Source organism: Mustelus asterias, chromosome 2 (genome assembly GCF_964213995.1).
Source record: "Mustelus asterias chromosome 2, sMusAst1.hap1.1, whole genome shotgun sequence".
Classification (NCBI taxonomy): Eukaryota; Metazoa; Chordata; class Chondrichthyes; order Carcharhiniformes; family Triakidae; genus Mustelus; species Mustelus asterias.
Window position 1 is genome coordinate 77,568,213 of NC_135802.1, and position 14,626 is coordinate 77,582,838.

A 14,626-nucleotide genomic window follows, 5' to 3' on the forward strand; every position below is an offset into this window, starting at 1 on the left:
ACTACATTCAAGTGAGATTTTATGGGTGAAAAAAAGATATAATGGTTAGGAGAAAGGCATACATAACAAATAAGTTGAAGATACGAGGGGATACAAAGTAATTGGGAGAGAAGTTAAAAAAAAGTCAGGTAGGCAAAAAGAATGATGAAATTAAATGATCAAAGATCATAAAATAGTAGAATATTTTACAAACCCATCAACAAAAAAAGGAAGGCTATGATTAGGCCACTAAAGGATGGACTCCTTCTGCACTGTAGCTTTTATAATTCTATGACTCTGTGACGGAATAATACCATTGGTAATGATAGTGATGAAATATAACTACTTCTTTACCCAAAGAGTGGTAAGAATGTGAAACTCGCTACCAGCCGCTACAAAAATGAATGGTACAGTTGGCTTTAACCGGAAATTAGTCAAGCATATGAAGGAGAAGGGAATAGAAGATTCGGCTGAGGGAAGAGAGAGGTAGACTTGAGTGAAGCATAAATGCCAGCATGGACTGGTTGGGTTTAATGGCTGTTTTTGTGCAGTATAGCCTAACATAATGGGTTCTGCCGCCATTATCAATAATGGAGTCCTGCTGATTGCCTTGCACGATGCTTGATGAGTAGTGCCCTTCAAGCCAAATAAACAATTGCCTCTTTTCAAATGGGGAGATGTCTATGGCCTCTCAAACTATGGTTAATTACCTACTTATAACCTGTAATTCCAAGTAATCATCTGACTGACTGACATTCATGGCTTAATTAGTACAAAAAGAAAAACTTCACAATTTTTTGTTTTTTTTTCAGTGAACTGAATTCAAAATTACAAGATACATTGGAACAAATTGAGGTTGGATTTTTAATCAAGGCTCATTAAATTACTGAATGTAGAAATAGGAGCTGTTCTCCAAATGTTGCACATATCCATTAATTTATGTTGACCAGTTAAATGTTTAAAATGTTTTAGTGCAGGTGGCTTCAGTAAATTTTAGTAATTTTTAGTTTTTTATTAATGTTATTAAACTCTTCAAGACACTCTTGGAATTTGGCATCACACGATGCCTATATTGGCAAATGGTTCTCCTGCCCTTCTCCCATCCCTCATGCAAAAGAAGCACTGCTTCTTATGAGCCCTTGTTCTGGTACTGCTCAGAATTGGCAATAGTTTGTGATTCTTGTTACTTCACCAGTAATAACTTAGGAATGATCTTTTTCAAAAGCACCAGTTGAGTCTCATGCTTTACTAGATTTCAGGAGCAGAAAGATGTTTTGACCTATTCACATTATCAATATGTTATTCCTGTGACATATCATTGGCCCACTTATTAAAGCATGATGGCCCTAATATATGGCTCACCTTTCAGTGAATTTACTGAACTTGTTTATTCAAATTTTTTGTTAACATGTTGCGAAACAAGCATTTCAAAATAAGCCTTCAAAGATTCACTTGCATCTTAAATCAATGTTTGTTTTGACGTTAGTTGCTGTTATTTACTTACTGAGCTTGGAATTCAGCAGAAATGCTTGTCAGCACAGATCAAATTGTTACAATATTTTTGCACATCCAAATTATTTATTTTATCCAGTTTTTTATTAGAGATTGCAACTGAAATCTGTGGTGCCTTGAACAATTTAATAAATTGTAAACCTTTTAAGGCAATTGAAAACTACAATGTGATCTCTATCCAGCTGTCTTTGAACTACCTAACTGAAAATACAATTATTCACTGATGTAGAAATGTTGCTGTTCTATATGTCATTGTATTTCAATATTACTTTTTTAAATCTAGGAACAATTGGATGTGGCACTGTCAAAAACCTGCAAGCACTTTGAAGTTGGACATTATACTAAGGTTCAACTTGCGTACAGATTGCTGGGAAAAACACAGGTAAATACATTTAAATGTTGTAGTGTTTGTATTTTCTTTTAAAACAAGGTCCTTTATCCTTTGACTTTATGCCATTTACCTTTTATTTTTTCTTTGGATGTGTGTGTTGTTGGCAAGGCTGGTATTTGTTGTCCATCCCATACTACCCTTGACCTGAGGGGCTTTCCAGGTGCTTCAGAGTCAATCACACTGATATGGGTTTGGAGTCACATGGGTAAGATTGGCAAATTCCTTTCCCTAACAGACATCAGCGAACCAATGAAGTTTTACAACTATCTGCTTTGGTGGTCACCTGCTTTCTGCACCTCTACCAGATAAGAGTCTAGAGTTCCATTCACATTTGTACCCAAATAGGTGTTCAATCTTGGCACAAACCAATTATGAGTTAAGTGTATAACCTCAATGCACCCAAGTTCCCATGATCTTTCACATCTCCTCATCAAATACTTTGCTTTGACAAATTTCTACCCGCAAAATTGGCCACACCCCAACTCTCAAAAGTGAAGATTCCTCAGTTACAATTTGGTTGTGGGTTATTCAAAAAAGCAGCAACATTTTCAGGTGCACAGGCATCTGGTCATGTGAAGCAAGCGCACATCTACTGATATGCAGAAAATTGAAGTCTCAAGACATTTTACAGGGTTTTTTAAAGTAAAATAGAGTTTAATAGTTCTACACCTGCTTTATACCATATTGGAGGAAGTGGTAGAGAACCAAAGGCAGAAGGCCACAAGAACAAACTGCACCCCATTTGTTGGAACTTAGTTCTCTGAGGAGCTGACTGTATGATTCCTGAGTTTCCAAAAGCATGTTAATCTGGCTGACTACGAATTTTTCATGATGATTTGAAGCGTGCAACATGCTACAGAGCCTTCACATTGGAAATGGAAGGTGGCCTTGGATCGCAACCTTTGTGTCTGGATCCTTCTCAACATCTATTGGGACCTGTGTAGGATCAATCAAGAGGCAGTGAAGGAGGACAGTCGAGAGTGAATAATGACCGGTTCCAGAGTGCAGGAGAGTTAATTAAATTTGGATTGCCTGCAGTTGAGCAAAGAATGAAGAAGGCACAGAAAACAAAGATTTCAGTCTGCCAGTATTTAGAGTCATAGAGGTTTACAGCATCGAAACAGGCCCTTCGGCCCAACTTGTCCATGCCGCCCTTTTTTTTTAAAACCCCTAAGCTAATCCCAATTGTCCACATTTGGCCCATATCCTTCTATACCCATCGCACCCATGTAACTATCTAAATGCTTTTTAAAAGATAAAATTGTACCCGCCTCTACTATTACCTCTGGCAGCTTGTTCCAGACACTCACCACCCTCTGTGTGAAAAAATTGCCCCTCTGGACACTTTTGTATCTCTCCCCTCTCATCTTAACCCTATGCTCTCTAGTTTTAGACTCCCCTACCTTTGGGAAAAGATATTGACTATCTACCTCATCTATGCCCCTCATTATTTTATAGACCTCTATAAGGTCACCCCTCAGCCTCCTACGCTCCAGAGAGAAAAGTCCCAGTCTATTCAGCCTCTCCTTTATAACTCAATCCATCAAGTCCCGGTAGCATCCTAGTAAATCTTTTCTGCACTCTTTCTAGTTTAATAATATCCTTTCTATAATAGGATGACGAGAATTGCACACAGTATTCCAAGTGTGGCCTTACCAATGTCTTGTACAATTTCAACAAGACGTCCCAACTCCTGTATTCAATGTTCTGACCGATGAAACCAAGCATGCCGAATGCCTTCTTCACCACTCTGTCCACCTGTGACTCCACTTTCAAGGAGCTATGAACATGTACCCCTAGATCTCTTTGTTCTGTAACTCTCCCCAACGCCCTACCATTAACTGAGTAAGTCCTGCCCTGGTTCAATCTACCAAAATGCATCACCTCGCATTTGTCTAACTTAAACTTTATCTGCCATTCGTCAGCCCACTGGCCCAATTGATCAAGATCCCGTTGCAATTGGAGATAACTTTCTTCACTGTCCCCTGTGCCACCAATCTTGGTGTCACCTGCAAACTTACTAATCATGTCCCCTATATTCTCATCCAAATCATTAATTGGAGGAAATGTCTTCTTATCTCGTACTGGATGGTGGGCAAGGAGTCTGCTAGTTTAGCAACATTGGAGGTGCCAAGAAAGGTGCTGGTGAGGTAGAGCTGGGTGTCATCAGTGTATACTTGAAAACTAACTCTGTTTTGGGATAATGTTGCTGGGAGGCAACATGTAGATGAAGAAACGGGAGAGGAACCAATAATCCTTGGGCAACACCGGAGAACTGCAGGAACAGGAAGGGAAACTATTGCAAGTGAATCTTTGACTGGATTGGATAGCTAAGAATGGAACCAGGTGAGAGCAGTCCTACCTAGTGGCATGACAGTCAAGAGTCATTAGAGAAGGATGGTATAGTCAACAGTGTCAAGTTCCTCAATTTGCTGAGAATGGAGCACAATTTTCTGATCTTCTGTTCAAAGTTATACTTCAAATAGTATGTTATATAGGCAAGAATGATGGCAATTAAAAATATCTAAGGACAGGAGGAGAGCAATTTAACTGTATATGAGAGTGAGAGGTGTTTCCCGTAAATCAAACGTTTTGCCAATTGGCAATGCAAGTGTAATATTTTCAAGAACTTCAAGTGCAATGGAAATACAAACAGAGAGAACAATGACCATTTCCATTTCTCATATCAGTCTTCCTATGGCCTTATTAACATGACTTCCTTTTAATAATGAATTATGGCTGATTTTGTGCTTGCTTGGAACTTGAGTGAATTCAATTATTTCTCTTGAAAGCCTTTGAGTCAATACAATGACTGAACAGTCATTACAGACTTAACAGCCTAGTGTGAATTTATTCAGGCCTGGGATCACGAACAGTAACCTGCCTGCCATCCCTCAGATCCAATAATATTACTTTTGTTGATTTGTATCCAGAGCAATCTCCCAACAAAGCTTCCCTTGCATCTCTGATCATGGATATAAAATATGTAGCCAAATGTTTTTGGGTCTTAACATTGTTATTAGGAATGTGGTTGCATGGCAATTTTGATTAGCTGTGTGCCTGACATACTTGGAAAACCAAGCTTCATGCTCAAGACCTCCAAAGTAAGATTAAATAGAAACAAATGGAAAGGATCCCAATCCACCTGATAGGTCCACTGTAGCTTGTGGGATGGACAAGTTATTTGTTGGAATCCAGCTCTAATGGTCTAATAGCCTGCACATGAGAGCAGCTTAGGACAAAAATTCACACCTTGTGAAGTGTCTTGCTTTTGTTTTTGAACTGGATTTCTTTTTAATAGGAGATGGTTTTGTTTCTCAATTTGCTGGTTTGCTCAAATTGCTGATTCTGCTACTAATTTAGAATTCGCGGGACAACCTTCTGTCATCAGAATACTATCCGATTGACTTGAAAGAAAAGATTTTCTCATTGAGTTGAAAAGATTAAATAAAACTTTCCTCAGAAGTTAATTCCTATTCAAATGGTTAATTTGTTGCTATTGCAATATGCATTTCAAAACCTTTTTTTAAAAAAAATGTTCCATAGACTGCAATGGACCAGCTACACATGCACTTCACTCAGGCGATCCACAACACAGTGTTCCAGGTTGTCCTTGGATACGTGGAGTTGTGTGCAGGAAATTCGGACACCAAGTTTCAGAAGCTCCAATATAAAGATCTTTGCACGGTATGTATTTTCTTAACTTATTCAGTGTGACTATCCTTCGAGAACCACAGTGTTATTTATATGTATTATATGCTTTTAAGCACAAATTTAAGCATAGAACAACAGAATTAATACTGAATATATTTCTAACACAAGTAATGGTTAGACTGTGCTCATTTCACATTTACAGATTTTAATATTTTTAATAGCTTTTTGACAAATCCATCTTTTAATATCTTTTAACGCTAAAAGGAATATACTTATTCAATCAAGACCTGAGGAAAGTTTGTGATTTAGTTCCATTGTATAATTTGAAGTTTCCTCCATTCTCTCTTTATGATATCCTGAAATGGTAAGATGACAATTTATTCATTAACCAGTTTTGCTGTGTAAGTGGTTGAATGAATTGGGTTTCTTGTGTCTTTTCCAGTTTTTTTTGTTGTCAGTTGAAGTTGGGCATGAGAGACAAATCGAGTGAGAATTCATGTTGTGCTATTCTGTTCATCAGATTGCACCTTACTTCCATTTATATTTCCTGTGCAAAATGGTTTTATTTCTTATCCCAGCCGAATGGGACTGCACTCACATGTTCCAGTGTTTTGAATGTAGTTGAAGTCAGAGAATCATGTACAATGATTTATCTTCCTATCCCACTGTTATCTCTGTTGTCTCCCTTGAATCTATCCCCCCTCTTCTTTCTCATCTACATGCAGTTGGGAAGACAAACATTGTAAAGGAGTAAACAATAAATAGTAGGATACTAATAATTGTAGAGAAACAGGGTCTTTGAAGTGCATAGCCACAGGTCTTTGAAGGACAAGTAGAAGTTATATGGGATATTTTACTGGCTGAGGCATTGAATAGGGAGGTTATGCTGGAACAGTGTATAAAAGAAACTAATGAGGCTCCAACTAGGGTACAGCATACAGTTCTTGTCACAGCATTACAGGCAAGATGTAACATTCAGGAGTCTACAGAAAAGACCGATAGGAATGGGGGGAGCTTCAGCTATGAGGAAAGATTGGATAGGTTAGGTTTGTTTTCTTTGGAACAGGAGTGGTAAAGAGGAGGTTTAATTTTGGGGTATAAAATTATGAGTGGCCTAGATAGGGTGGATTGGAAGCACCTACTGCCCTTGGCATCAAGTGGTATAAATTTTAAAGCAATTGATAGAACGGTTAGAAGGGTGTGAGTAATTTTTTTTTGCCCAATGAGTTGTGGGAGTCTGGACCAGGTGGCCTGAAAGGGTAGTTGGGGCAGTAATTCGAGGAAACCTAATCATTTTTTAAAAAGTATGTGGTCATTACAATACTTCAAGTGCACATCCAAGACTATAGTTCAAGAACTGTAAAGTAAGATGAGGCTGGATAAATCTTTTTTGGTTGACACCAGCAAGATGGGTTATATGGCCTCCTTTTGTGCCTTAGATTTTTATACGTTTTTCTATGTTTTAAATGCAAGTTTTGCCAATTTGTATCTTGTTGCATTGGAAAATTGTACAGCTGAACAGCCAGATTACCAACTTCATGCTGGGTACCTAGAAGTAGTGCATCTTTTCCCCAGAATAATTTCAACGGGCTCTGAGTTCCTATCCTCATTGAACTGGCCATTCAATACTGTTTAGAATAAAAATATTACTAATTAAGGTATTGTTTTTTTAAATTTTCTGAAGCACGATTAAATTGAAGACCCATGTCAGAAAGATTGTTCCTTTTTCCCTTTAAATCTGTGTTCAGTTGCAATACTGGAAATGCCAAGGGTTGCAGCATGAAAAAATGTCAAATGCCAGTTATGTTGTTGTGTTCATTTTTCACTCCCCAGATACTTGTAGTAGGTAATGATTGGTATAGGCAGAAAGTTGGTTTAAATTGGCAGATAGTGAAAGTATGTGCAGTCAGATTACACAACTATTAATAACCGTTAGTAACAACACAATATCTGAGTTAAAAGCAATTACTGGAGATTCTGGAATCTGAAACAAAAATGGAAAATGCTGGAAAATCTCAGCAGGTCTGACAGCATTTGTGGAGAGAGAACCGAGCTAATGTTTTGAGTCTGGATGACCTGATGAAGGATCATCCAGACTCGAGCGTTAGCTCTGTTCTCTCCCCACAGATGCTGTCAGACTACCTGAGATTTTTCAGCATTTTCTGTTGTGATACATTATCTGAGTTAATAGTTTTAAGAGTTTGATTTAAAATGACCTTTTCACTGTAATGCCAATTCATATTTTTGGCATCATACCATGATGACATTGAGACCTGCAAGGACTTAATTATGTTGTGCTTCTGTCTAATGTATTTATGTAATATGTGGCTAACCAGCACAAATAGAATCCCTACAGGTCTTTCAGTTGTATGAAATCAGGAAGTTTTTAAATGTAAATCGAGAGTCCAGTGTTTTGGTATTGAGTTTAATATTAACTAAACCGTATGAATTTTACAAAAAATCAGATGAATTTTATATTCTGTGGCATTGTCCATGAAGAAAGGCATGAGGCAGTGGAGAGAGAAAGTATTGTTAGAAAACCCTGTTGAAATGGAGGGATGTGAAACAGTTTTGACTTGGCAGAAAGGTGAGAGAGAGAAATTGGTGGAGGAGATTTTTTAAAAATTCTCTTATGGGATATGAGTATTGCTCGAAGTAGATGGTGCCCTAAGTCCTTTGCTCGGAACATAAGGGTTGCTTGCTATTGGGTCTTAGGAAGTCCCTGTTGTAAAATAAAAAATGGTTTGACTTGCTTTCTGTCTTGCATTGTTGTCATCGCACTGATCATATTGTGTAAATTATTCCTCATCTATTTTATCACAAATTTTCTATTTCTTTTACTCAACGATACTGAAATGAAAATATTTGTTAGAGATTGAGTCACCATAATAGTTCCTAAACCACTCCATTGTGTGCCTCTAAGAATTATAATTTTTACTGTAAACACAAAATATTAACATCCAGAAAAAAATCATTCCATCTTATATCAACCGAGTGGGAAAGGAGAGAGAGAGAGAGAGATGGTCGTAGTGAGAGAGGAGAGAGAGAGAGAGAGAGAGACAGACGGAGTGGGAGTGGAGAGAGAGAGAGAGACGGAATGGGAGAGGAGAGAGAGAGATGGAATAGCAGAGGAAAGAGACAGACAGACGGAGTGAGAGAGGAGAGAGGGAGAGACAGACGGAATGAGAGAGGGAGAGACAGGCGGAGTGGGAGAGGAGAGAGGGAGAGACAGGCGGAGTGGAAGAGGAGAGAGAGAGAACTGGGCAGAGTGGGAGAGGAGAGGTCGACGGAGTGGGAAAGAAGAGAGAGAGAGATGGAGTGGGAGAGGAGAGAGAGAGGAAAACAGAGACCGATCAGGAGAGGAGTGAGATTTTCAGACAAGCAGGCCCTAGTGGCTAGCACAGTAGAAAATCTAAAATATTGATGGATAGAATTAATGAAGTGGTGAATGAATAAAGTTATGAAAATTGGAAGAAGTAATGGTGGAAGGGCAGAGGTGAAGATAAATGGGGAACAGCTGGGTATCACAATTTAATTAACTGGGAAGCATAGAATCATAGAATCACTACAGTGCAATGCAGAAGGAGGCTCTTCAGGCCATTGAGCCTGTCCCAACAACAATCCCGCCCAAGCCCTATTCCCGTATCCCAACTATTTACCCTGCTAATTCCCCTGATACTAAAGGGCAATTTAGCATGGCCAATCCTCCTAACCCACACATCTTTGGAGTGTGGAGGAAACCCACGCAGACACGGGAGAATGTGCAAACTCCACAGAGTCAATTCCAGTCGGGGCTGGAATTGAACCCAGGTCCCTAGCGCAGTGAGGCAGCACTGCTAACCACTGTGCTGCTCAGCAGCATCTGATCAGAAAATGGTTACTGCCATAAAGAAATCAGCTAGAACAGCAATGACAAAGCATGCATTCATCAAACATAAAAAAATACACAACATAGGAGTAAGTAGAGATCTTAAGAAGAAAAAGTGCCGTGACTATACTTTTGAGTGTCTTTTTGTACACGGCTGAAATGTGGAGTTTGAAAAAAACAGACATCTGAAAACTAGAAAGTTGTGAAATGTTTTTATGGAGAAGAATGGAGTGAGTCAGTTGGAGAGAATACAAGAAGAATGAGAAAGCTGTCAGGTCATGGAGGATGAAAGATTTTATGGCAGAAAAGGTGACAAAGTTAGATTGACCATATTCTAGAGAACTTGCTGAAGAAGAAGCTGATTGAAGGAAGATTAGAGGAATATAGACCAAGAGGGAAATGAGGATGGTTGCATTAGGCAACTTGGAATTGGGAGTGGGAGGCTCCTATGACCAACTGAAGAGGAAAGCGCAAGACCATGAGATGGATCACTACTACTATTACATCATCACTCATGCAAAGTGCATGTGTATATATATATACGTAATAATTTTGTGTCAAGCAGATATTTCTTGATTGTCGCAATTTCTGTGGTTTTTGTCCTGTTTGGGTTTGTTATGCTTGGGTTTACGTTTAACTATAAGGTATCTGCATTATACTTGTATTCCAGGCTTCAAAGACTAAACTGTGCTGTGGTACTTCCAAACAATCTCAAATGATACTTAAAATAAATTGATCGCACAATCACTGCTAACACATATGTAGCATCAAAGACAGACCCACAGTTCTCCCAGCTCTTAGCAGAGTTTCACTATTCCTTGCCATGCCATGTCAAAAGGTCCAAAGGCATTCATTATCTGCTCCACTCCGTCCGAAATTTCTAGATACGGTTATCGGCAACAAGGCATGCTTGGAACTCTCTCCCTCCAGTCATCTCAATCCTGATACTTTTATCCAACCTGTTAACAGTTTTGCTGGCTCTGATAAAACTATCTTTTCCACAGCGCAATTCGCTGCTTCTCCTCATCCACTTTTCCAGTGAAGGTCTTTCCTTGGGAGCAATTTGTATCTCCTGCCATAGCAATGTTTGAGAGTATCTTTGTTTTCTGCCCAGCTGCAGCAGAGCACCAGCTGTGGTTCAAAATCCTAATTAGTTGTCTGCTTGCTTTTTACTTAGATAACTCTAATTTCCATAGCAACCTGAGTCACATGAGCACTTCTCATGAGTCGAAAGGGCAACATGGACAGGAACCACGAACAACTTCTCGCAGAAGGCCCTTTAGTTTCACTTTAGCTTTATCCTCTCAACGCTTCAATAGGGCTCAGAAACTTGAACAACGTACAGATACCTTCTCAATACTCTGGAGGGTGACCATCAATGCTGTCTGAGATGGATTCTCCACATCAGCTGGGAGGACTGGCATCTTGAAGGAGCCAAGAGTACCAGCATCAAGGCCATGATCATCAGAAACTAACTCTGCTGGGCTGGCCATGTACTTAGGATGTCAGAGTCCTAATTGCCAAAACAAATCTTCTATACTCAGCTCAAGGAATGCTCCTGCACAAGAGGAGAACAAAGGAAGTGCTTCAAATGCACCCTGAAGGCTTACTTCAAGAAATGCAACATTGGCATTAACGCCTGGGAGACTCTTGCTCAGAAGAGACCAATTTGGAGGAACCTCCTGGTTGAAGGAACATCATTCTTCAAGGACACCTGATGACAAGCGGAGGCCCGGAAAAGGAGCCTGAGAAAGGAATTCCAATGATTTAGAGTCCAAGGACCGAATCCACCTGGAAACGCCCGCCAAGTGTGCAGTTTGTGACTCTAGGATCAGGCTCATCAACCGTGCAAGGACTCACAGAACCCATGTCCAATAACGTGAGTTTCTTAGGTGGATAATCATACTCATTAGTGAGTGATCGCCAAAGAAGAAGACTTCCTGTCCTTAAACTTTCCTGTTGTCATAATTTTGGGTTTATGTTTTTCTGTTAGCGTGAATTGCAGTATCCGTGCTTCCCATTCCATTTTTCTTGGAAGCTGTAGATGCTGAGTGCTGTTTGAAGCAACTTTCTGGATTCGCCAAACATAGTTCATTGCACACCTGTGAGATATCTAATTTTTTCATTTGTTTAGTGATGTTTCATGTTTGATTGAATAGACTATTTAAATGGATCAGAATGGCTATCTTCAAGAGTCATGCAATTACCAGTCATTTTTTAGTCTCTGGACAAGTGATATCTTGACAAAATGATTATTTTGAAATATTGATACTACCGTCACATGCAAGATCCTTAATTATAGACAGTCAGCTGATTATTTAAAGTCAGATTTTGTGCTGGCAACATTTTGAATAATCCAATAACATCCAGTCACACTGCAAAGTGGGACTTCGGTTATTTTGAAACAAATTGGAATTCAGCTAATTTGATGGCTGGGAATGGACCCTTGGGAATGGAGACCTTCCATTTAGATGGTGTCCATCTGTTAGTTCAGCTATATCATTTTAATGAAGTGGATTTTGTATTTTTGTTATTAGACCCAATCTTAACATGGAAACTAAATAGCTAAAAGTGTTTAATACAGTGCTCTTAATTCTTGAGGAGTTGTGGTTGAGTCCAATTGTGAATGCTGGTGTAAACGTTCCCACAAGTCAGAATTTTATGCTTCCCCCACAGCCTTTTAGGCTGTGGGGGCTTTTTAGGCAGCTGGGCAAGTGGTAAATTGCAGTGACAAGATTCCCTCTGAGTTGCCTCCCATCCTGACCCCTCGATTTTATGGTGGGGTGGGCAAGGCCTTGGACAGGATGCCACACTGTGTTGCTTCGTGAAAGCTTTTGCATTTATTGATATGCAAATGAGCTTGAACAGAAACTCTGGGCAGAAAAGCACTTTTTAAAACTAGCAATCACTTCTTGGCCTTTTGGCTAAGATCAAGTGTCAGATCAAGCCCAAGATGGGGTGCAATGCCTCATCTTGTCAGCTTGAGTCTTGTTTGTCTCCCTTGTGGGGACCTTGAATTGGATTCAATTGCAATTTGAAATTGGGTTTTGAAGCAAGCAAGGAATGGATTTGGGTTTGTCCTGTCCATTCTGAGCATTGGCTTTGTAACTTTAAGACTGGAGTAAAAAAATAGAATTTAAAAAAGTGCCTAAATTGCTGATTGCACCCAAAGTGTAAATTCTATCCGTTACCTTTTATTATGTATTTAAAGTATGTTATATCCTTGTGTTAAACAGAAATTGAGTATACTCAACAGTTATCTTTCATATCTATTAACTCATTGTTGTTATTTTCCGTGTGTAGTTTTTGATCGTGACAAGAAACGATTGTCTCTGGGTTCAGATGACAATATACTGCTTGAACTTCATTTTTTCAAATCATGCAAGGATTTCTTCTGTACCCAGTTGCATGTGGTTCACTGCAGTTAATTTACATTTCCTATATATTTTTTTGTTTAAATGTCATTCTCATTAAGTGACTTTGAATTAACATGAGTAAATGTCCTGTAAGCATATTTCATGAAATGAAAGGGTAATATTACTGTGATGTGGGATAGGACTTACAGAATCCCTTTTAGCTTACTAAGTAAATATATATATATTATATATATATACAGTAGGCCATATCTTATAAACAAAGTCTCCAAATTAACTAGCTCTGTTAGAAGTTTCACAACTTTATTTTTTCTGACAGCACATTACTCCAGACAGTTACATTCCATGCCTGTCTGACCTTTGCAAAGCTCTGTGGGAAGTCATGCTGAGTTACTATCGGACCATGTCATGGCATGAAGAGCATGACAATGAAGAATCTGCTCCAGCTTCTGGTAGGGAACAAAACAGAAATGCACAATTTAAGTACACAGTTTAAGCTTATAATACGGCATATGGAACCAGCTTTTCCTTTAGATCACTTGGCTCTTCAGTTTTGAATGATTACATCAACAAATCTTTGTGAATAATGTATAGAGGCGATGCATCACAAAATAATCTGTTAAATTCATGAGATTTCTGAAGGTTCAAATATAGATAGCTTTGTTAATATTCAAGCTGTCACATTCAGCATGCAAAGTGATTTCTAATTATGCAGTGGAAAAAGCAAAGTAAAAACATTAGAAGAGAGCATTGAACAATTTTTTAAAAATCTCTTTTAAAATATTTCATAGAAACCCTACAGCACAGAAAGAGGCCATTCGGCCCATCGAGTCTGCACCGACCACAATCCCACCCAGGCCCTACTCCCATACCCCTACATATTTTACCCACTAATCCCTCTAACCTATGCATCTCAGGACACTAAGGGCAATTTTAGCATGGCCAATCAACCTAACCCGCACATCTTTGGACTGTGGGAGGAAACCGGAGCACCCGGAGGAAACCCACGCAGACACGAGGAGAATGTGCAAACTCCACACAGACAGTGACCCAAGCCGGGAATCGAACCCAGGTCTCTGGAGCTGTGAAGCAGCAGTGCTAACCACTGTGCTACCGTGCTGCCCACATTTCACCTCTTTTGGGTACCTAGCTCCATGCAAATCAGTAGCATCAAGAAAATACAGGCAGATAACTTGCAGCCAGGTACTTGAATGGTTGTATTCAGTTGCCAGGATGTACAAAAGTTTTAATCCATTTTAATCAGCAGCCCCTTTTCACTATTCAGTAAACAGATGTCCAATGTGACTTTTAGCATAAAATGTCTGTGCTCAGTATGCAGAAAGCACAAGACCTTTTTTTTCCCTTTGAATAACTCTCGGGTTTAGTTTATATGGTTTAGTTAAAGTCACGTGGTTACGTGGAAAAAGATTGCAAAGACGATTGCCATCTTTTGACCACCAATAATACTTAAACATATCATTAAAATTAACTCAGAGGCAAGCAATGAATGATTCTTACTTACACAATAGTGTATTTTTAATTCTGTATAACAACGCAAGACAGTGGAGGCAAAAAATCTAAAACGAAGTTCATATTAACATTTTACTACTTTAGTGATGGCCAGAAATGACACATTCACCCCATTCTTGTGTTGTAGGGAAATATCCCTTACCAGTGCAGAATAGAAGTTGAGTCGCAAATCAAGGTTCAAAGCGTGTCTTTATTGTACAATTACTGGGATCCCAGGGAGACCCCCGTAGCCAGCTCAGAAACAGTGGCTTGGCCACGTTGATCTCAATTAAATCACATCAGCTCTGGATCTTTATAGGGATCCAAAATTCGCGCGGG

General features: G+C 39.2%; 1 protein-coding gene across 1 annotated transcript in view; it reads left to right on the plus strand.

The window, feature by feature from the left end:
* Positions 1-14,626, plus strand: part of vps50 (VPS50 EARP/GARPII complex subunit) — a 162,592-nt gene that overhangs the window by 76,907 nt on the left and 71,059 nt on the right. The window contains exons 10-13 of the mRNA XM_078237636.1: positions 792-834; positions 1,775-1,873; positions 5,429-5,569; positions 13,098-13,230. Coding sequence (XP_078093762.1) covers positions 792-834; positions 1,775-1,873; positions 5,429-5,569; positions 13,098-13,230 — 416 coding nt within the window. The remainder of the gene's footprint in view (positions 1-791; positions 835-1,774; positions 1,874-5,428; positions 5,570-13,097; positions 13,231-14,626) is intronic.